Source organism: Rhinopithecus bieti, unplaced genomic scaffold (genome assembly GCF_001698545.2).
Source record: "Rhinopithecus bieti isolate Rb0 unplaced genomic scaffold, ASM169854v2 scaffold_15838, whole genome shotgun sequence".
NCBI lineage: Eukaryota > Metazoa > Chordata > Mammalia > Primates > Cercopithecidae > Rhinopithecus > Rhinopithecus bieti.
Genome location: NW_016808928.1, coordinates 762,861 through 785,907, shown reverse-complemented (window position 1 = coordinate 785,907; position 23,047 = coordinate 762,861). Strand labels below are relative to the sequence as shown.

At 41.5% G+C, this 23,047-nt stretch overlaps 1 protein-coding gene across 1 annotated transcript in view; it reads right to left on the bottom strand.

Moving 5' to 3' along the window:
• Positions 1-23,047, bottom strand: part of CSMD1 (CUB and Sushi multiple domains 1) — a 1,215,136-nt gene that overhangs the window by 522,126 nt on the left and 669,963 nt on the right. Inside the window, exon 10 of the mRNA XM_017887857.1 lies at positions 13,107-13,219. Coding sequence (XP_017743346.1) covers positions 13,107-13,219 — 113 coding nt within the window. The remainder of the gene's footprint in view (positions 1-13,106; positions 13,220-23,047) is intronic.

Genomic DNA, 23,047 nt, shown 5'->3' with positions numbered 1-23,047 from the left:
TTTTAAGATGGAGTTTCTTTCTGTTGCCCAGGCTGGAATGCAATGGCACAATCTTGGCTCACTGCAAACTCTGCCTCTTGGGTTCAAGAAATTCTCCTGCCTCAGCCTCCCAAGTAGCTGAGATTACAGGTGCCTGCAACCACACCTGGCTAATTTTGCATTTTAGTAGAGACAGGGTTTCACCATATTGGTCAGGCCTGTCTCAAACTCCTGACCTCAGGTGATCCTCCTGCCTTGGCCTCCCAAAGTGCTGGGATTACAGGCATGAGCCACCGCCCCAACCAAAAGCAACATTTATATCCATATAAATTCATGTAAGGTTTTAAGCCTCGTGTTATAAAGTTTCCAATCGTTTCAGATATTTAAACACTCGGACATTTAAGAAAAACTGTTGCTCCAGTCTTAAGACTTACACAGCTTGCTATAATCAAGCCTTCTAAAGTGGAAAAGCCAGACGGGAGACAGGGTCACCAGCTCCTCCTCATCGATGCAGTCCTCAGGAGCCTCCCCTTCCCTGGTTGAGACACATATGAAATTCGGAAAATCATCTGGTTTGCTGACTGTTTCACTTTCACGTATGTGTCCTGCATGTCAGGATTTGCTCCAATTACAGATGTTAACTGTGGGTCTCTGACCCTCAGGCAGCCTCCAGCCTCTGATGAGATGGGCCTTAACCCCTCCATTGCCCACCTGACTTCATGAGCTTTCTCTGTCGTGACCTAATCAGGACGTTTCAGATCTTCCTACCCAGGCACATGGTTGTACGCAAGCCTCTCCTATTTTCTCATACAAGTTAGAAAATGCGCAGCAGTGAAGGCCTCGTGAACGACGTTACCATGTGCTTCGTGGTTATCTACATTGGTGTGGTTTTGCATTTAGCATTGCTGCATCATTTCTACTACGCCGAAACCTAGTTATGTTCTCTCCTATCCCATCTTAGCATTGAAATAGTCCTAGTGGACGTGTCTCAGTATCAGAGGTAGCAATCACACCTCTTTCAGCTAATCATTCCAGGAATGAGCTTCCCATTAAAATGAAATATTTGGAGCTGCTGATTTCTCTCTTTCAGAGGTGGGAGCAAAGCCTGCAGATGACCCATCCCCATTGCCCATCATAGATGAGTCTGCTAAAGTCCAGGGGGATTCAGAACAAATTGGATGCAGAACTGGAACCCGAGCCCAGGTTTCTTGGCTAAGCTCTAGCACTGCACTGTCCTGCCCCCCTTGTCTTCTACTCTTCATGCTGGAGCCCTCCTACTGCACTCTCACCTTACACACCCTCATCCTGCACTTCCTCATCCCATAGCCCCTCATTTTGCACTCCTTACCCTGCATGCCTCGTCCTGGACCCCTTCACCTGTACCCCTCATTCTGCACTCCTCACCTGCACCCCTCATCCTGTACCTGTCTTCCTGGATCCCTCCCTCTGGATCCTCACCTGGATCTCTCATCCTGCACTCCTCACTGCCCCCATCATCCTGTGCCTCTCTTCCTGTACCCTTCACCTGGACCCCCTCATCCTGTACTCCTCACTGCACCTCTCATCCTGAACCCCTGAACCTGCTCCCTTTGCCCTGCACCCCTCATCTGTACCCCTCATCCTATACCCCCTGACCTTCAGCCCACATCACAGCCTTTTTGCCCAAGTCTGAAGCAGCCTAACCTCTTTAGTTTCTCTCATTATCAGTCTCACATGGCACAAACTTTCTTTCTGCTCACTCCCTTTCCTAAGAAAAAATCAGAAGAAACAGAGCTCCACATGCTCACATATTAAAGCAACAGATGATCTAAAAGAAACACATTGGAGCTGGGTCATCAAAACTGCATGCCGTGCCTGGCTGTTTCTGGCTTAGAGGCAGGAGGGTATGCATGCGATTTAAAAAACACAGGAAGAATTTTGAGAAAAGCATAGTCCCATCTATAACTTTCAAATCAGTAATTCAAAATGTGATTCATTTGTAAGTCAACACAACTCAGAAATTTAAAAAAAGACTCTTGTTGAGATGATAAAAACTCATAAAGGAAACAGAAATACCAAAGAAAAATAATAAAGAGAGCGAGAAAATTGAAAGCAACAAATTCCAATTGCAAGGAAAAAAACCTGTAAGGAAAAGTGGGTCCTTGTTGTATCTGAGGCAGAGATCCTGGTGGTAAAGATGTGGGAGAATGTTACCACACTCACACACTCATGACACATGAGAAGTGAGGAAGGCAGCCATGTGGCTGGAAAGAATAGGAAGCTCATTCCACTTACAGAGCCTAAAATATCATCTAGAAGTACACCTTGTTAATTTCACAAGATCTTTCATAATTCGCAAATATCATCCTCAGAATTTTCATTCCTGCCTGAGACTAAAATACAGATTGGAGAACGTCTTCCAGGAAGTTTGCTCTAACGTGAGCCCTGTGGTGCTTAACCTCCATGTCATTTCCAGTACATCGTACCTCAGTTTACTCTGAAACTAATTTGGGAGGATACATGTTGGGAAGGGAGAGTGGAATGTAGCTGCAGCTAATGCGCCACTAAACCTTGAATTTAAAAGTCAAATTTCCGCATTAGAATTTAATGTTCTCTGGCACCACCTGCTCTCCTGGCTCATATGTACTGATATATTTAAATATTTAATAATGGCTTATCTCACATTATTAAGAGGAGGCTGTGCTTATAATTCATTCATGCAATATAACTCAGAACAAAATAGAAATAAGAGTCAATGGTTCTTCTGATATTTTTCTCAAAGTTAAGACTGTCCTGAATGTCAGCATATCTTCATACAAATTCTTCAACCCTGTCAACAAAAAAGGGTGATTATTGGAAACTCAATATCTGTCTAATATATAGTTTGTTATTATTACTTGTTTGTTTTAATATCATTTCAATAAAATCCTACATCTTTTATTCATCTTATTGCTCTTGCGTTAAGACAATGGAATGCTAGCTGGGCCAGCTGGTAATTCACCTGAAGAAAATAATAGCAACAATGAGCACATATAATCGATTAATTTTAGCTTCAAACAGTTAATTATTAATTATACTTGGTTTGTAAATGGCTCTTAATATCTTTGGTTACTAAATGGCTCACCAAGATGAAGACATTGTGTGCTCTGCAATGGTCTGGAGAAACAGAATTGAATAAAATGGGGCTCTTTCTCAAGGACTCGAGGACACACAAAACACTTTAGGAAAACTGTTACCTTAGCTAAAAAGGAGCTGCTGCAGGTAGCCACAGGGAAACACTGGAAGGAATTTCCATCCCAGTGAGCTGTCCAGGAGAGAGGCACAGCTCTCAAGCTGGGCCCTGGTGAAGGGAAGGGGAGGGAAGGGAAGGGGTGTTTCCCACCCAGAAGGGCACGAAGGACCTGCCCAGACAGAAAGGAAGTGGCATGAGCCCTGGTGTGGAGATGGATGAGCACAGGATGGCAACCACACAGTGTGCTACACTGTGCTACAGCACCCTGCAGCTCTTGAGAGGATGGGGTGATCTGGAAGAGGGGCAGAAAGTCAGTGACTTGCTCTGTTGTGGCTGCACCATGGTGGGAGCACACAGGAGCCACAGATGCAAAAAGAAGCTGACTCATGAACCAGAGTGAGCACGGTGAGGTGAGGAGAGACAGACCGGTGTGTCCCTCACCCCGCTGGCTGACATAGGGCACAGGGTACAAAATACAGACGCCATAATATTACACGAATTGCATGGTGGAGCCTTCTCACAAACCCTCCTTGCAATGCAGCACCAGTGCCACAGGAATATGCACTTTTAAGCCCACCCTGACTTGAATCTCTGTCTATGAAGACCCCTGGGTGATCTCCATGCATGCTGCAGTTGGAGACATGGATGAGAGCAGAGGACAGCATAAGTACAGCTACATGGGAGATTTGTGCAGAAATGCATCCCTTTGCCAACAGGGGAATTCAACCAATGGCGGCAGAGCACCTGCCACTGAAGGGGAACTCCCAGACAGTCTGATCGGTCTCGGGGAGGAGGACTTGGAGAACCAGAAAGGACACCAGATAAACTTCAGGAACTGGGTCCCAAAAGGTCATCATTCAGGGACTCAAGCACTCAAGAATGAGGCTGTCGACAAATGAACAGATTTGAGTCCAGGAATCAGAGCAGCCTCAACAGCCAGAAACAGTCTGTGTTGACTCACTGGCCACTGGGCTATAATTCCTCAAACTAAGACTTCAAAAAAAAAAAAAAAAAAAAAACTGGAGTGGCCTAAGATTATTGATAAGGGTTAAATGGCCCATGATAATGCTACAAAAATCTAAACAGTCCAGAAATTGGCTAAGACACTCACTCACATTTTGCACATCTCTAAGGACACAGCTATATGCCTGCAGCATGTGCACGGCTGCACAGGTACGGGGCATAAAGAGGTCCTTGCACTCCCAGAGCTTCTGTCTCCTGGGAAGAGGCAATTAAACAATTGTTGGGATGCAGGCAGCTCAGGGTGGTGTAGGACTGTGTAGGAGCAAATCACATAATCTAGGCTGTGAGGCTTATTGGGGAAAGTAATCTCTGAGGTGAGACGGGAAGATCAGCAGATGATCTACATGGTGAGTCCACAGAAGAATGATCCGTTTTGGGGAGATACGCATGCAAAGGTAAAAGAAGAAAAAAGGAAGATCTAAGGATCAGGAAGCTCCATGGGACCAACGTGAAGTGTAGGTGGGTGGTGGTGAGAGATGAAGGTGGAATTTGGAAACCAGTGTACAGAATATTCTGTGGACCCTGGGAAGGCTCTAACCAATTTGAAACACTGGAGGGACACTCTCTATTTTCATTTTTTTTTTTTTAAGATCATTCTGACTGGACCACTGTGTGTGGGCAAAATAGAAGAGATTCGTAGCAGGGAGAAATGAAATGTTGGCCACTACAGAGGCCGCCTGGAGGGGACACTGTGGAAGCCATCTAAGGGTAAGAGACAGAAGATATAAAGGAGGGATGGGATGGAAGGATATTTACTAGATGGAGCTGACAGAAATTTGTGGAGAAAAAGAGAACAGGATCATCCACCACCAATGTTGCTGAGAAGAAATAAGACAAGAACAACAATTACAAATCTGTTGTCCAAGAATATAGAGAGATTGCCTTCCCTGGCTGCTATACAATGATGCTGCACTCTGGGTAAGAACAGACAACGGGGTGATGTGAGTCCCAGGTCAGGAAGCTTGTTCTAGAAGCAAAGAGCTAAGCCCCAGAAAGGCAGATACACTTACTTGTGGTCCCAAGAATGGAAGGGCTAGTTTTGTTTCAAGGGATTTGGAGGAGAGTAACAATAAGTTTGTTCTTTAGCGTATTAAATTGAATGGCAGTCCTCAGGAATGCCAGTTTAGAGGAAATTCAAATTTACAGCACATGAGTTCACATGGCAGGACAGTTTCCCTTGTACAGGGCTCACTGCAGACTCAGGTCCCACCGTCGAATGCAGCCCTCATCGCCCTGCGCGACTGAGGCTGCCAGAGTGGGTTCATAGCTGCGTGCCTCTCAGGGAAGTGCTCAAACAAAGGCCTCAATTTAAAGAAAAGAAGAAGATGCAAGGGCTACCGACCCGGAGACCCAGCATTCCTGCCACAGACTGCGGAGTCCAGAAGGCTTTTGCTGGATAGAATGAGGGAATGTGCTTCTGAAGGCATGGCTGAGAAGCCAGCTTGGAGAGGATGCTGGGAAGGATGGGCTGCTGTCCTCTGGATGTGGTCTCCACCAAAAATCCATGGCCATAATGCTGTATCAGTCCCCAGAGGCTGGAATACATGGGGCCAGGAACCGAGGAGGGGGAGCAGTAACTGTCTCACCTCTACCTCAGGAGCTGATTGAGATCTCTGTTCCCCGATCTCTCAACTTTAGGCTATGTGGTTCTAGAGAACCTGCTTCTCAGAGGGGAGTTGTCTCCACCACCAGGAAGAGGAAAGGCCCCATGAAACTGTAACGTATGCCTATGGCCCAGTGCCTTCAAGATCCTCATGCCCAAGGCCTCGCCAGCAAGGGAAGGAACCATCATCCTTGCAGGAGGACTGGCCCTAACCAGAAGAAAAAGCTGGGGCCATTGTCCCCATTGGGACAATACAGATGAGCGGGACCATTTATCCACGGGGACTCTCTTATGTGTGATGGAACACGGACAAGTCCAGCAGCCACACCTGAGCAGTGCATTGTGAGCAGAGACTGCAGCCCTGTGAGGACTTGGGTCAGCATTGCCCTGCCCCAGCAGCCACCTAGCCTAGATGAGAGGCCAGCTAAGGAGGCAGACCCTCAAATGGGCCGGACAGGAGGGCAGCAGTGAGTGTGTACTGCACGTGTTCCTAGGAAATGAGGCCAGCCAGAATCCTGGAGAAACTGTTTCCAGATGGAGAGGACTGAATAGTGAAAGTGCTGGGCTGTATCTGATCCCAAGGGTACCACTTCGGTGCTCTTTTCAGAACCCAGGCCTCACCCCCAGCTGCTGGGAGCCCACACTGCATTTCTCTTCAAGAATCGCCACAAGCAGAGTTCTGGTCCCTCCCTGGGGGCCACCCATGTCAATGGTCAATGGCACCGAGCCTGGCCCAATTGCTTCCATTTGGAAGACTACACAGGGCCATCCCAGCTCCAGACCTCCCTGTAGTATCATTTAAGGCAAGGATTCCCAATCCCCAGGCCAGGGACCAGTACTAGTCCATGGCCTGTCAGGAACTGGGCCACACAGCAGGTGAGCAGCAGGCAAGGAGGCACTACTGCCTGAGCTCTGCCTCCCATCAGGTCAGCAGCAACATTAGCTTCTCCCAGGAGCGTGAACCCTATTGTGAACTGCACAAGCAAGGGATCTAGGCTGCACGCTCTTTATGAGAATCTAATGCCTGATGATCTGTCACTGTCTCCCATTGCCCCCAAAAGGGACTGTCTAGTTGCAGGTAAACAAGCTCAGGACTCCCATTGATTCTACATTATGGAGAGTTGTGTAATTATTTAATTACACATTACAATGTGATAATAGAAATAAAGTGCACAGTAAATGTAACGCACTTCAGTCACCCTGAAACGATCACCTCTCCCAGTCCGGGGAAAAACTGTCTTCCTTAAAACTGGTCCCTGGTGCCAAAAAGGCTGGGGACCTCTGATCTAAGGCACCTGCTGTGGTCTGATCATTTGTATTCCCTCAAATTCCTAAGTTGAAACCTAACCCCAAATTTGATGGTTTTCAGAGATAGGCCAGCCTTTAGAGAGTGATGACATGATGAGGGTGGAACCCCTGTGAACAGGATTAGTGCCCTTGTGAAGGACACCCAGGCTTGTGGCCTTGCCCTGTCCACCACATGAGGACACAGTGAGAAGGTGCCATCTATGAACCAGGAAACAGCCCTCGCCAGACACCAAATCTGCCACTGCCTTGATTGTGGACTTCCCAGAACTGTGAGAGATACAATTCCAGTGTCTTTAAGCCAACTCTATCAGCATATTCTGTTACGGCAACCTGAACGAACTAACTGTGCACCTGTCGTGACTGGGCACCGTTCAAATCCTCCCTCCACCCAACCACACTGCTTTCTATGCCTTAGAGATGATTCCAAGCACACTCCTGATACCTCCGCCTACACAAGTCGCCAACTCAAAGACTCTACTTCCAAGAAAAAAGGTAATTTGTCATAGATTTAAGTCAAGCCCTTGGGGAAAAAAAAAAGTTACATCCACCTTAGAGATAAGGCTGTATCTGTTGTGAAAAAGGAGGTACACATTATAAACGCTTTGTGATGGTCAACTGGGCATTCCCACATGACAACAAAAGGTTATTGGAAGCCACTTCCTGCAGCTTCACCTTCTCTTTAGGGTTTTAGAAGTCACTCTACTATTCTGGCAGGCACTGTCTCGCCTGACTTTGAGTAGCGTATTGGCTTCCTGTTCACAAGGACAGGGGCATGAGCTCACTTTCTACATGGACCAGAGAGCTGTCCTCGGTTCAGCACACAGACCATGCCATGTGCTGTCATTGCACTTGGATGCTTTTCAATGTGCATAATTTCTCACCTAGAGAAGACGGGCGAGACTGGGCTGGGTCATCGTGCCAGTCCAACCACGCAAGATGAGAAGCACCTTCAAGATTGCATAACATCAATGCTTCCTCAGAAGTTCCGTCTGCCAAGAATGGTAAAGATGCTGCTTTTTGAACCATCTCCTACATTCCTGTATTCAGTACAACACACGGCCTCATTTCCTCATTCATCCTAGGAGTACAGACCCTTGGCTACAGACTGAGATGCCTGCACTAACTTCCACTCTCTTATTATCAATTTAGTCATCGGACATAGGAGACAATTCTCTTTCTTGTATGAAACGGTGATGCTGAACTCAAATAATTTGACTGGAATAACTCTTAGTATTAACCCGAAATGGTCTTGTTTTGACTACACAGCAGCACATCACAGGGAAGAGTTCCTTTAATTTACCCCCTGCTAGAATGTAAACAGCTATGGCAAATTACATGAAACATGATTTGTGGAGATGCAGTTCATCAACTTGTGTGATCAACTTGAACTGAATATTCTTTTCGTAACAAAAAAACGCTTCAGAGTCAACTCACTTTCCTATAGACAGAGAAGCCATAAAAACGTGGGACCACTACAATAGCAAACATGTAATTGCTTGTAAAAATATCCAGGGATCGAGTTTGCTTCTTGTTAACTTTCATCATGGATAGAAACCACAGCAGTTATGAGGAACCCAACTGTGAGTTGAGAATAGGGATTTTTCTTTTTTTCTGTTGACTAATAATCAGCTGCTATGATATATAATACAGATTTTATTTTCAAATATAAAATGAAGAAACTATGCCCTGGGCTTACATTATCTTTTCTTATATAGTATTCTGAGACTTACTCTTTATATGGATTCTACCTATTATAAATATGATTTATAAATATATAAACTATACATAGGTAGAATCCATATATATATAGCAAATTTATATATAAATTGTATATGTAAAATTTGTTTTAAAAATATATATTAGCCACATAGAGTTTGTTTATGAATGGTCAGTGCTGCCTTACATGGCTCTACCGTAATTTATTTACATCCTGCTTCTTAGCATTCGGGCTTTTGAACAGATTATTTTTAATTCAGTATTTTCATCTGTAAAATGGTTTTAAATAAAGCTCACCTCTCTCCTGTCACTTTCTGACACCTGATATGATCTCCTTCAAGAGCTCTCTTTGTTTTTTAAACTTTCCATTTTTTCCCCATAATTTGCTTAGGGCACATTACAATTCACACTCCTCTCGCTGTGTGTGTGTATACTTGCTGTAGATACATGCACATGCTCATATGTATGCATGGGCTTTTATATTAGGGAATATGTATAAGACTTTCTGTATAACATACACATGCCAACTGAAGTCTAGCAAGAGTGTTTGTTTCTGCGAATTGTTCTTTTGTGTTTGCTGCTGGGGCCTTGCCAGCAGGGCCCCCTGTTGTTTTTCAGTCTCTGAGCTCCTCCCTGCCTGTCCTCCACTCACTGTGATTTTCAGGGGATGCACAGGACCTGGTTTTCATTTCTCCACCCTACTTGTTTTCTGACAAATGCCTCTAAAAGGATCCATTAATTGAGTAGACCCTCCAGCCATGTTGAGGGGATGGAGGAGAAAGGATTGTCTTTGCAGAGTTAGAGACAGCACAAACGGAGAAATCTCAGACATGCCCAAGCCTAGGAGTCCGAGATGATGGAGGCCACAGGTAGGTAGAGTGGACCCAAGGTCCTCCTGGTCCTCGTGTCCTGAGGCAGCCCCCTCGCCATTACCGTGTGTGCTTGCGGGGGTTAGTTGGGGTGCCAGGATAGCATCCTCCAGGGAGCTTTTCACAGAGATGACAGTGCCCAGGGTAGCAGAGACCATGAACATTTTAGGGTAAGAAGTATGATCCAAAGATTTGAGGACCCCCAAAATATTTTACACTACTCAAGCTATTCTTGATATCTTGTCAATGTTGGAGTAGGTAGGTCAGTAAGGGTTGACATGGGTGGCCGTCAACAATGAGTGAGGTTAAATTGATAGCTACTTTGTTTGGATGGAGTCTCAGAAATTCAAGTTGATGTTAAAATAAGATGATGTGGCATTTCTTACATAGCAGTTTGTCTAGGGTTTGTGGTCTGAGGGACTGACTGTGACTCCAGGTATGAGAGTTCACACATTCAACATGTCTGGGGAGACTATGAGAAAGTGTGGAGAGCTGTCGCCTCTGAGGAAGTTAACTGGCTCAGCTAGAAGCTGGAGAGAAGGGGTTCTTACAATCCATCTAAACACCCCTCAGTTGGATTTACATGTCTTATTGTGCACACTATTATTTATACAATGAATACATCATGTTTGTAGAAAAATCTCAAAATTAAAATGAAAATGCATAAAGAAATAAGAGCAAGCATTTTTTAAGTTCTTACTGTATGTGTTATGAGCCTTCCATGTTTCACTCAGTTGATTTTTCAATAAAATTATGAAGCAGTTGTGATTGCTATGACTTTTATTCTAATGATGAGTCTGATACACAAAGGGTTTAAACAACTTACACTAAGGTTCAGTTACTGAGCAGCAGAACCAGTATTTAGGGGAGTCCAGCTCCAGAGCCTGTGTTCCTAACTCTAGATGCTAGTGAAAATCAGGCAACATCAAAACACAGAACATTAACTCTATGTAAATATACGCTGTATATGTTTTCTGAAAATATATTTTTTTTCTTTTTTTGAGATGGAGTCTCACTCTGTCACCTAGGCTGGAGTACAGTGGCACGATCTTGGCTCACTGCAAGCTCCACCACCTGGGTTCAAGCGATTCTTCTACCTCAGCCTCCTGTGTATCTGAGATTACAGATGCCCACCCACCACAAACAGCTAATTTTTTGTATTTTGAGGAGAGATGGGGTCTCACCATCTTGGCCAGGCTGGTCTGGAACTCCTGACCTTAAGTGATCCACCTGCCTTGGTCTCCCAAAGTGCTATGATTATAGGTGTCAGCCCCCCTGCCTGGCCTGTTTTCTGATAATATAATTTATGAACAACTATGCTTTGAGTCAAATAATATAAAATTATGTATATGCATAAAGGTCACTTTTATAAGTGATGTGCACTTTGTCTTCAACAGTTAGCTTAATATAGTACTCTGCAAATACACATTTTTAGAATGTCTTCTACTATTATAATCTCTTACTTTGTTTAAATCCTCAAATGTTATATTAGTTACCTGGTTTGAATGACCTTTTTACCTTTGGATTATTCTTTTGTCAAAGATAATACATGGCACTGAATTGGTCGTCTCTCAAGAACTGATGGTCATTCACACATTTATGACATCTCATGGGTGGCTATTGAGACTGTTACAAGAGCACTAATTAGGGCGAAATGCAATTATAATTAACGCGGTGTGGTCATTCACTGTGAAATATGACACATGGAAGAATGTTTCCCTTTTAATGAGACTACTTATGTCTCTTCGTAGTCAAGGATGCACAATTTGGGCATGAGGCTCCTCTCTTATTCCTGGTACCATAAACCTGATGATGTGTATCTCAATGCTGCTGAAATGTATTTACTGCAATTTGCCCTGTTGGGATGTGTTTGGTATTTCACTGATGATTTTAGATTCCACCAAAGGCAGCAGCAAATGTAGGTCATGTGGAAAATATTATAACTCCACCATACTTCCTTGAATAACTGCACAGTCACATGAAAGTTCAACTGAAGGTCAGGTCTAAAAATCCAAATGTCAGGAGGTATTTAGCAGCTGCCTCTGCATTCTAGCTTTAATCTTTGAATGGGATGTAAATATTCATTTTTTGTTGTAGTATTTCTTATTAAAAAGGGTCATGAAGTCCCCACCACACCCGTGTATCAGCAAGGAGGGATCTATTTTATGCTCTGTAGCTGAGGACACTCCTGGGTGAGTCCACTCACCACAGGACCCTTGAACATTGTGACCCTTTATCCCATACATTGAAAATGTCTGGGGAGACTATGAGAAAATGTGGAGAGCTGTTGTCTCCGAGGAAGTTAACTGACTCAGCTAGAAGGTGGAGAGAAGGGGTCCTTACAATCCATCTAAACACCCCTCAGTTGGGTTTTCAGCAGCCTCTCAGTTGAGAGAGAGAGAGAAGCCGTGTTGTGGCGTGTTCACTCACATGGACTCATGACAATATCCCCTACCATGCTTGTTGTTTTAGGATTGGTGGATGCTTTTTCATTATCTCCTTCATTGATTTCATGGGTAATAACTTCTTGTTACATTTTTCAGCTCCTAAAACTATCCTATGATACACCCTTGGAAAATAAGAACATACTGCCTGTTTACTCAAATTCAAAGAGTAGAACACAGAATTCCAGGAGCTCCAGATAAATATTCTCATTTTTACCTATACACATACACATCCATCAGTTCAAATATTTTAAGGAACTCAGTTACTAAGGAAGAAACCAATAGGATATTTTAAAAACTATTTCAAAGGAGAATCCAAAGATCACAAATATATGGACAATCAGAAATACTGAAATAAATTTGCTAATAGATTCAAAAGTAATCAATATCCACAGAACAATAATTAACTGCATCTCTTTCACAGGAAATTCATTTGCATTTCAATGCTTCAGAAATTGTTTACATTGCTATCAGTTTTCCATAACTTGTAAAGTTGTAAACTGCTCAAAAACAATGACAGGCACAGAGTTTTCATTTCAAATATTTGAATTTAGCTCATAAAATGTATAACTGTAAGTCTTTTCAGATTCATTATATTGTCTTTTCTATGTTTGCTCACACAAAAAAAGGTTTTGAGAAATACCAGACAATATGATATGGTCAAAAGATCCACACATATGCCCACGTTTCCTAGCTTACACCTAATACTTCACCTCACTCTTTCTTTTGGGATAATCAGAGTACATATCATGGCAAGCCAAGTTTTCAGAAATTAAACATTCTCATTTACAAAAGCGAGCGTTAGCAGACTTTAAGGAAGTTCCCATCATGATTCCTATTGATCAGCATTGTTTGACTTGTTGATTTTACTTATACCTAACCAATACAGAATGGTCTCTGCTCTCTGTTGAGAATGCTAGCTTTAAACTCTGTTAAGAGTGTTCTCGTCCTACCTTGGTAAACAGCTTTAAACCCAGGTGAGCCAATGCTATCATCCGACTGCAGATGTAGCCACATCTGGTTGCTCATGCTCACGATGAGGTCAGGAACACTGGATCCCGTAAGCCTGGATGAAAGAGAAATGTCAAAGCCTTTATGTAAGGCAACAAGTACATCGACTTCCACCTCAAAGGAGAGTCTTGCTGCTTTAAATAGCCAAACTCTAGAAATATAGATAGCAAGACCCTCTTTCAAAGACTGTACAGCCTCTTGTCCATGGTATTAATATTCAAACATCACTATCACTGGTGCTTTCCAGAAATTACTCTATTCTAAGACTGCCAATGTGTATGTTTTCTTTTAAAAAATCAACTTAGGGCAACCAACCATCCCATTTTCCTGGAACTGAGGGGCTTCCCCAGGTGCAGGAGTTACAGTGTTAAAACTGGGACAGTCCTGGAAAAAATCAGGACAGTTGTTCATCTGAGGTGACTAGAGATGTGCACGGTTGCTGCAGGATTGCACAACACCAGCCATGAAAGAGAAAGCATCTCTATCACAAGAAATTGTACGGGATCATTCACAAAAGGTTTTCATTGTCTAGTCTAGAACTAGTATGTAACTTTATCACAAACTCTCCTTTTAAAATATATTATAGGTAATTACACATTAAAAGAATTTTGAAAAGAACAGCATGCATAGCTGAAATAGATTTGGCAGCATTTATTGAACACTCCCTCTGCATATTAATGTCTGGGTCACACCAAACGTGTTTCAATGAAGCATTCATTGTGTATTAACAAAACAGTCACATAGGGGCTGTTGTCAGCCAGTGAAAAGAAACACTGAATCCATTGACTGAACTCAACGTGCTGGCAGAAAAGCATGTTGAAACAGAAAAAGTGTAAGAAAAAAATCAATTCAACTAAAACAAATGTCCCTAATCAAATAGGAAGCTTGACTTCCAGCAAAGTAGTTTTAGGAATGTGAGCATATGATTTGCCCCATTAATCATATCATCTGTCTATCAATCCAACATCCTCACCTTAGGCAGCACAGAGCATTGGATTCTTCAAGGGAAGATGAACAACGGTCATTATTTGTGAAGTAACTCATGCAATGTTACACACAAAGTGTAAAGAGGAAAATATTTTTGTGAATGATGTGCAGTAACTAAATATGTATTTCTTTCTGAAGATTTGTCTTTGTTGGCAAGATTGTTCTTTTCGGTTTGCTTGTTTTGTTGGCTCATTTGTTTGAAGAGATATTTTTTCTTTCTTTCTTATTCATACATTTATTGAAGTGTAACAAGCCAAAAAGCGCACAGATCATGAATGTCTAGCTCTATGAATTTTTACACAGTGAACCACCACACAGATCAACTCTTAGAGAATTACCAATACCCCAAAGCCTTCTTGTACCTTCTCGCAGTCACCATCCTCTCCTCCCATCTTGCCAAACTATCAGTTTTATATCTTCTTGAAAGTTTTTTTATAAATGAAATCATACTATATATAACATTTTGTTCAACCTCATGTTGGTGAAAGGTATTCATGTTATTTTTTGTAGTAGTGTTTCATTTACTTCAATTTCTACATAGAATTTACATTGTGTATAAACACAAGTAGGGGATGATTACTATTTTTAAATTCTTGAAATTTTATTAAGATAATTGTAGACACACATGCTGTAGGTAGCACAAAATAATATAAAGAGATCATGTGTATTATTTACCTAGTTTCCCCCAATGGTAACATCTTGCAAAACTATAACAACTAGGACATTGACATTGATACAATCTGCCAGCCTCCTTAAAACTTTCCCTGTTTTATTCCTATTTTGTGTGTACATTTGTGTATGTAGCTCTGCACAAACACGTCACATGTCTTGGTTCCTGAATCCACAACCATAGTCAATGCAGGGCAGCCCTATTCCCTCCAAATTCTCTGGTGCTGTGCCCTTAAAACCACACTGATGCCCCTCTTGCTACACCCCCTTCACTGCCCCTAACCCCTGGCAACCACTAATCTGTCTCCCTCTCTAAATTACTCATTAAAAAAAAATCATACAAATGAAATCAGAGTGTTTAACAACTTGGGATTTGATTTTATTCACTTAGCTTCATTCCCAGAAGATTTATCTCAGTTTTTGTTTATACCAATAGTTTGTTCCCTTTTATTGCTGGATCATATGTCATGTTGTGGATATACCACAGTTCGCTTAACCATCCACCTGGTTAAGGGTATTTGGGCTGATAGTAGTTTTGGCAGATGACAGTTAGAGCTGCTATGAACATGTCTGTGCAGGTTTTTGTGTGAGCATAAATCTTCATTTACCTGAGATAAAAGCCCAAGAGTGCAACAGCTGCATTGTATACTCACCTTTAGTGTTTAAAGAAACTACCAAATTTTTCCCCAGACTGGTTATACATTCCCACCAGCAATGTGTGAGCACTCCAGATTCTCTGTATTCTCAATAGGCATTTGCTGTTGTCAGCATTTTTTTATGCTTCTCTAATAGCTACGTGCATTTAACTAATCGGTAATGATGTGAAACATTGTCTCATGTGTTTATTTGCCATTAATACATCTTCTTTAATGAGAGGTCTCTCTTTTCTTCCTTTTAAATATTGAAAACTCTCTTGATATATTGTAGTGTAGATACCAGTCCTTGTCAGAAATTAGCAGTTTTGATTTAAATATAGTCAATTTTGGTAAGGGTTCCTCATGCAATTACAACAAATTATATTCTGTAAGTATTGGTTGCTGCTCCCTGTGGGCAGTCTGATAGTTCCAGTAAAGTGACTCATGGGTCCTTGGCTCTTTTAACCCAATAACTTTTCTCTCCACTCCACTGCAAGGTATGACAGCAAGGTGCAAGGTATGAAATCACTGGTCATACCTTGTACCTTGCTACTCTTTATCGTAACAAACTTAGGCACCTAACCCCTCTTTCTGACCACACTGCAGTATCTTTTAACTATCATAAGTGTGTACTTTCTGAAATACACTTCCCAATTCTTGGGGACCTCTACTAATGATTTTGTCACTTTTTTACCCAGCCTGGACAACATGATTGTTACTCTGCTCTTCTGTCTTTCCAGCCCCTTAACTGTGTTAAAATCTACTACCAATCCGTCCCATCTCTGACAAAACCCAAACTCGAGATGGATCCAACCATCCATTCTATATCTTCCCGTATGTGTGCACAAGAAAGATGATGAAGAACTTACTGATTTATACTGATACATATGTATGATTTCCATACTCAAACTAGTCACATGGTGCCACATTTTTTTTCCTGAATTATAGTCAGTGTATTTTTCCTATTGCCATTTGTTATTGTCCTAAGTCATTACCATTTTTCTCAAGCCCATTCCCAGCGCTTATTTCTTCTGTTCTCAGTGGATAACTTTATTCACAAGTATAAGGGGAAAAACATGGAAGGCAGTCAAAACACGAAATACCTGCCTCTCAAAATCTCCTAAGTTTTTTTTATTCTTTTCATGTCACCAGTCATCAGCCACTAGAAATAACTGTTGGGGGAGTTTATTTGCCTCATATTTCTTTGATGTTTTTCGCACCATTGTTTTCTTCCATTTCCAGCCTCTCGGTTGAACATTGACTATCTCACACCCACCCCACTGAAGTAGGCTCCTAACTCTGTCTCCTGTTTCTGGCATTTCATCTCCCCTAGACATTGACTTGATTTTAACTTATTAAAAACTTATTTGTCATGTAGAAAATTATTACACATTGAAAAGACTCATACTGTCTATTCAACTACTTTAGACATGCCTCTAAGTCGATATATTTAATTTCCTAAGTTCTGTACTGAACTTTGCTTTAATTTAATCTTATGTTACTTTCTTCATTTGCATGAAACAGTCAGCAAGCACACTGCCATATTCCGCACAAAGTTCATTCAATCAAATGTCAAATCAGGCTTATGTTTATTACTCATTTTGGAATTTATTTTAAGCCTGCTATGTGACAGTTATATTTATGAGAAGAACTGTAATTACAGCTTATTATAGTTATTTTAAAGCTGATTAACTTACAAAAATTACACACAGTAAAAAACACTTTTTTATTTTTAAATTTTTATAAGTTATTTTATAATTATTTAAAACAAAAGAACTTTTGTTCCTCTTTCAGGTTTCCAGAACTATTTTGCCTTGCTAGCACTGAGAAATGATTTCTTTAAAAGAAAGCAGCAAGCAATATTGTTGCCCTTTGCAACTGCTTATCTGTTTGAAACAGGATTTTCAAAATAATAATTTCTAACTGAAAAATAAAATAGATGCTGGCTTTGATTAAATACAGTAGGTGCTCAAATCAAGTCATTTTGTTCAATGTCATTTCATTATAATATTGATGAAGGAAATAGATTCCTAGCTGGGGTGCTGTCTGTATGGGTGTATCTGTCTACTCTCACACTGCTGTAAATATATTATCCAGGACCGAGAGACAGGGTAATTTATAAAGAAAGGAGGTTTAACTGACTCATAGTTCCACATGGCTGGGGAGGCCTCAGGAAACTTACGATCATGGTAGAGGGCGAAAGGGAAGCAAGGCACGTCTTACATGGCAGCAGGAGAGAGCATGTGAAGGAGGAATTGTCAAACACATACAAAACCATCAGATCTGGTGAAAACTCCTTCACCATCATGAGAACAGCTTGGGGGAAATGGCCCCCATGATCCAATCACCTCCCACCAGGTCCCTCCCTCATACATGGGGATTATGGGGATTACAATTTGAGATGAGATTTGGGTGGGGACACAGAGCCAAACCATATCAATGGGGTTGGCATGTTCCCCATGTCTGCCTGGATTTGCTCCCAGGTTATCTCCCACATCCCAAAGCTGTGCATGTGAGGTTTATTGGCATTAGCTAATGAGCTGGTTGGAAAACGAATGAATGAATGAATATAAATTGTTGTCAAATAAAAATGTGTCAAGTATATGATAATCATACAAATGCAGGACAATAAACAATGCAATAGGAAAGTGCTCAGGGAGCTGTCACATGTGTAAATGTTTTTGACCTCTGCTGGGGGAGGAGGTTTTCCTGACAATGTTCTCTTGGCAAACAAACATTTATGTATCCTTTGATATAACCAACTTCCACCCCTACGACCATCACTCATCCATTCACCAAAAACTGGGTAAACAGTAATCTTACTTGTGTTCATTAATCTTTCTTAAAAGTGTGTATAGCTCACATTTATTTAAATGTTTAATATTAGGAGTGTTTTGGTCTTTATGCAGAAGTTTGGTGATGCTTTTTGTGAGCAGAAATATGGTGTAGGAACTTAACTCTTGTTTATAGCAATTAGCCTAAGGGGAAATTGGTTTTGTTATACAGAGTTTTACTTGAAGTCATAGTTTCCAAAGACCTATTAATGATGTTAAGTGGGAACTTACTATACTTTAACATTCATCATAACATATAGTTACATAATTACTCTTGTTTCCTTTAACACAGCTAAATTTTTCCCCAAGTTGACTCTATAGTACATATTGTTCTGATTTAAACTTAAAAATAAAGTTATCCTAATGAAACACTAAATAATCGATCTATTTTTGATAGAAGAAAATATAATTTTATTTTGGAGAAATAAGCCATCATATTGTAGTAGCCTGCCTTTTCGCCCCCAAGCCCTGCAGTCTAAAACTCTGTCATTTCCCAGGTGTGTTCAGCTCCAGCCATATTTATTTTTCCCCATTCTCCAAAACGACGGCATTTCTCAGTTCCCAGGGCTTTGCAAACCCTGAAATCCCTGGATGGAGTCTCAATTCTTCCTGCTAAGAGTCTTTAAAGACTCTGAGGATTCTCACTGGGCATTTCTTACCCTCTTGAGGCCAGATTAGGACTTTTTGCCTCTAGGTCATCGTAGAATCCTTCATGCAATTCAGTTTCATAGACATCTGCTTCAACCTCCACCTTCTTTCAAATTCTGAGCTCTCTGGGTACAATTTTACGTCTCTTGGCCACTTTATCCCTAGTCGCTAGTAAATAGCATACACATTTAAAAAATAAATCAATAAATAAAAATACAAATTAAATCTATATTGTATTCATTATACAATTACATGTTTAAATTCTGTAGGAATATTTCCAAATAATGATTTAAATCTTAGTGCTATTTTAGGTAGTACACCAAGGGCTTAACATTTGGAGTTCTGTTACGGTTCTGTCATTAATTCACCTGTGATTTTAGCTAAATCATTTTATCTCTATTCCAGGTTCCTCATCTACGAAACAAGAGAATTGTATTAATCTCCCTTGAAGGAATTCCTCAGATCTAAAATTCTACGATCTTTTGCATAGATTTCAGTGACGATACTGCTGTCTCACATTGATACGTCTGGGTGTAGTCAGTATCAATGTTGAACTGAAATCAGCAGTGATTATGACTCTAATTTCAACTATGTGAAGTGGTTAACCCGAAATGAAGGAAATGACATTTATGTATTTGTTCCTGTCTTACAATTAGGGCACTTTGTGAGTACATTTAACTCTTTGAGAGTATAACTAAACTCTTTCCAATGCAAATGTGTCAGTGTTCTTGAAAGTTTAATGACAACCACAAGATACAGTAACTTCATGATGTTTTGGTTACTTGCGATTTTACTGTGTAGACAAGAACCATCTCATCTCTGAACAAATCTTCCCTTTGGACCTTGCTAAATGGTTCAATAGTTCTATTCTAATCTACATGAAATACATGTGTTAAGGGCTGGGTGTGGTGACTCATGCCTGTAATCCCAGCACTTTGGGAGCCTGAGGTGGGGGACCACTTGAGTCCAGGAGTTCAACATAGCGAGGCCTTGGCTCAACCAAAAAACAAAAACAAAGAAACAGATGGATAAAACCTAACTCTGACTCTGAAATCTTTCATCAGCATAACCCAGTAAAATTCCCATGTTGTTGTGTGTATCAGTTGCTTGTTTTTGGGAGCACTGAGTATAATTCTTTTGTAAAAATAGACGTGTTTTTTCCAATTCTCTGTCAAAGAATATTTACAATGTTTCTATTTTGGCAATTACGAATAGAGTTACTATAAACATTCATGTGGTCTAAATTTTATTTTTCTAGGGTAAATACTTAGGAGTGGGATTTCTGGGTCATATGACTGACGTATATTTACCCTCATATGAAACTACTAACCTGTTTTTCAGAATGCTATACCACTTGGCTTTTCAGCTTGCAATCTCAAAGGTTACATAGAACATATACCCACTGGTGTGACATTCTCAAAAAGAAAAAATTACAAGGATAAATAATGAATCAGCCAGGGGCAGTGGCTTACTCCTGTAATCCCAGCACTTTTTTGAGGCCAAGGCAAGCAGATTACTTGAGATCAGGGGCTCGAGACCAGCCTGGCCAACATGGTGAAACTCCATCTCTACTAAAAATATGAAAATTAGTCAGGTTTGGTGGCAGGCTTCTGTAATCCCAGCTACTTGGGAGGCTGAGGCAAGGGAATGGCTTGAACCTGGGAAGGGGAGGTTGCAGTGAGCCAAGATTTTGTCACTGCCCTCCAGCCTGGTCAACAGAGCGAGACTACATCTCCAAAAACAAAAAAAAAAATCAGTAAGTAGTTCAGGGTTTAAGGTGGGGGAGCCTGTCACCACACCACAAAGGGATACTGCCATATTTTGAAGTGAAGGGAATGTTCTATATTCTGATTTTGCTGGTGGTTACACAAATCTATACATGTATTTACAGTCATAGATCTGCACACACAAAAGTTCTACTTTACTGTATATCACTTACAAATAATTTGTTTAGACCTGAAGAATAATTCTGCATGTGTCACGAAGCTGTCAAAATACAACACTGATGCAACGTAGCACCTTAGCACCTGCAATATGAGATGCCTGGATTTTATGGGCATGTACATGAATTTAAAGAAAGGGGGATGTGCTAAGCCTCTAATATACTGATTACAATTGTAAAATGGTCAGTGGAAAAGTACAGCCTGCCCTTAAGATAAAAACTTGCCTAAAACTGAACTACTTTGAAGTCTTTATGTTCCTTTAATGTCCATGAATGGCATAAATCATTCAGAACGTGGAGAAAACACAGTTACTTAATTGTATGATTTAATTGACTACTTGTCTTAATTGGGTGGATACAGGGTAAGCTGGAGATTAATAAGGATAAGTAAAGACACGGTACTATCTATTCAGGCACCTGGGTACCTGGGCAGAGTTGTTCTTCTTGAGGATGCAGTAAAATACCAGTAATGAGTTTCAGAGCTATGTTGATAAATATCTCCGTTACAAATTGGCAGGTGCAAAGCAGCCAGGGGCAGAGGTAGAAGTCAACTCGGTTGTTTGATAAGCCAAGCCAGAAGGAATTTAAGCTCTGGAAGGCCATATTTGTGCTCTTGGGTCTCTCACATATCTTCCGATACAGTACTGAGCGGGCACTGAGAGCAAGTAAAGTGAGTTACAGGTTCTCCACCCACCCAGCACCTAGCCGGGCTCCCAGGACATGACAGTGACTGATTCCATGTTCATTTACATGAATGTGTACCACTGCAGAGGGCCAGGACAGGAGGAAAGGAGCAGGAATCTGATTGATAAACTAACCTGACTGAAAAATAAGTCAAGGGAATGCTTTTATTGAATAAATAATCATATTAAATACAATGTTAAAACTGAAGGCAACTCATAGATATACTGAAGTTATCATTTCCCCACGTGTATCAACATGAAATTAGAACAAGCTTTCAATTTCATTTACTTTGACTCGTGCATCCACCTCATTCAAGTATGGCAGACTTTATTTACTGTGCTGAAATCCATTACAGCCAGGTGGCACAGAAGGTGATCTGACTTACATCAGTCATTTGCAATCGCTATTTTAAATTCACTAAACATTATCAGAATTAGAAATTGTTCATGTGTGAAACTGCATGAAAAAGATCTAATCCAAACCTCATGATCCTGCAGATCAAAGGGGAAAATAAAAGTTGACCGAAGCCCAAAGTGAGGGGACTTTACAGATTCCCTTTACTGAGTGCAGCCCACACTATTTAAACGGATATGGACTGCCAGTCCTCGTGGCGTGGAGATCCTTTCTTCCACCCTCTCCATGTAAAACACAAGTATCAGGCCTGGTAATGGTGCAAGAAGCTACCAGAAGACACTGCTAAAAAGTGATAGGAGAAAGACAAGCTGGCCTGGGACCCAGGACCAGAGAAACAGCAGAGCATGGGGTGACTTGTGGGCTACCACAAACAGAAGGCCACTCTGACCTGTTGTTTTCCACCTCTGACCAGGCAACAGAAGGACTCCAGCAAGCCCATTCCTTCTCCAGATGCAACTGGGACCCGTCTGACTACCAGACAGGTAGAACCACACAAAGAAAATGGACATGAGAGCCACATCAACAACAAGAATACAAGGAAGGCTTCACATTCCTTGTGGTCCCAGGGCTGCCTTGTCAAAGGAAAATACCTAAGAAGGCAGAACCTGCAAGAGGGATGCAGCTATGTAAGTGATCTCACCTGGGAAGGCCCTTCATCCCTATAGATCTGAGACTAGGTCTCCTCCCCACCCACACACAGGGGCAGAGGGGGTGGAATAGATGAGGGGTCACTGGAAAGAGAGGTCCCTCCAACCTCCCTCATCTGCTCACAAACATCTCCCCCAGCCCACCCCACCCCATGCATTCCAATCCTGGGAAATCCTTCTGTCCTCTCAGCCAGCACCAGCAGAGAGCAGTGGAGCCTCCTTGGGCACCAAATCCACTGAGTAGATCAAAGTAAAACCTTGAAGGCTCTGATAGTCAAATTATCATTGGAATCTCCTCCCCTGTGCACAAAATAGGCTGAGACCCACATGCCAAGCCTAAACAAGGTGCTTAGTTGCTAAAATATTAGGTGGGTACAAAAGCAATTGCAGTCTTTGCCATTACTTTTTTTTTTTTTTTTTTTT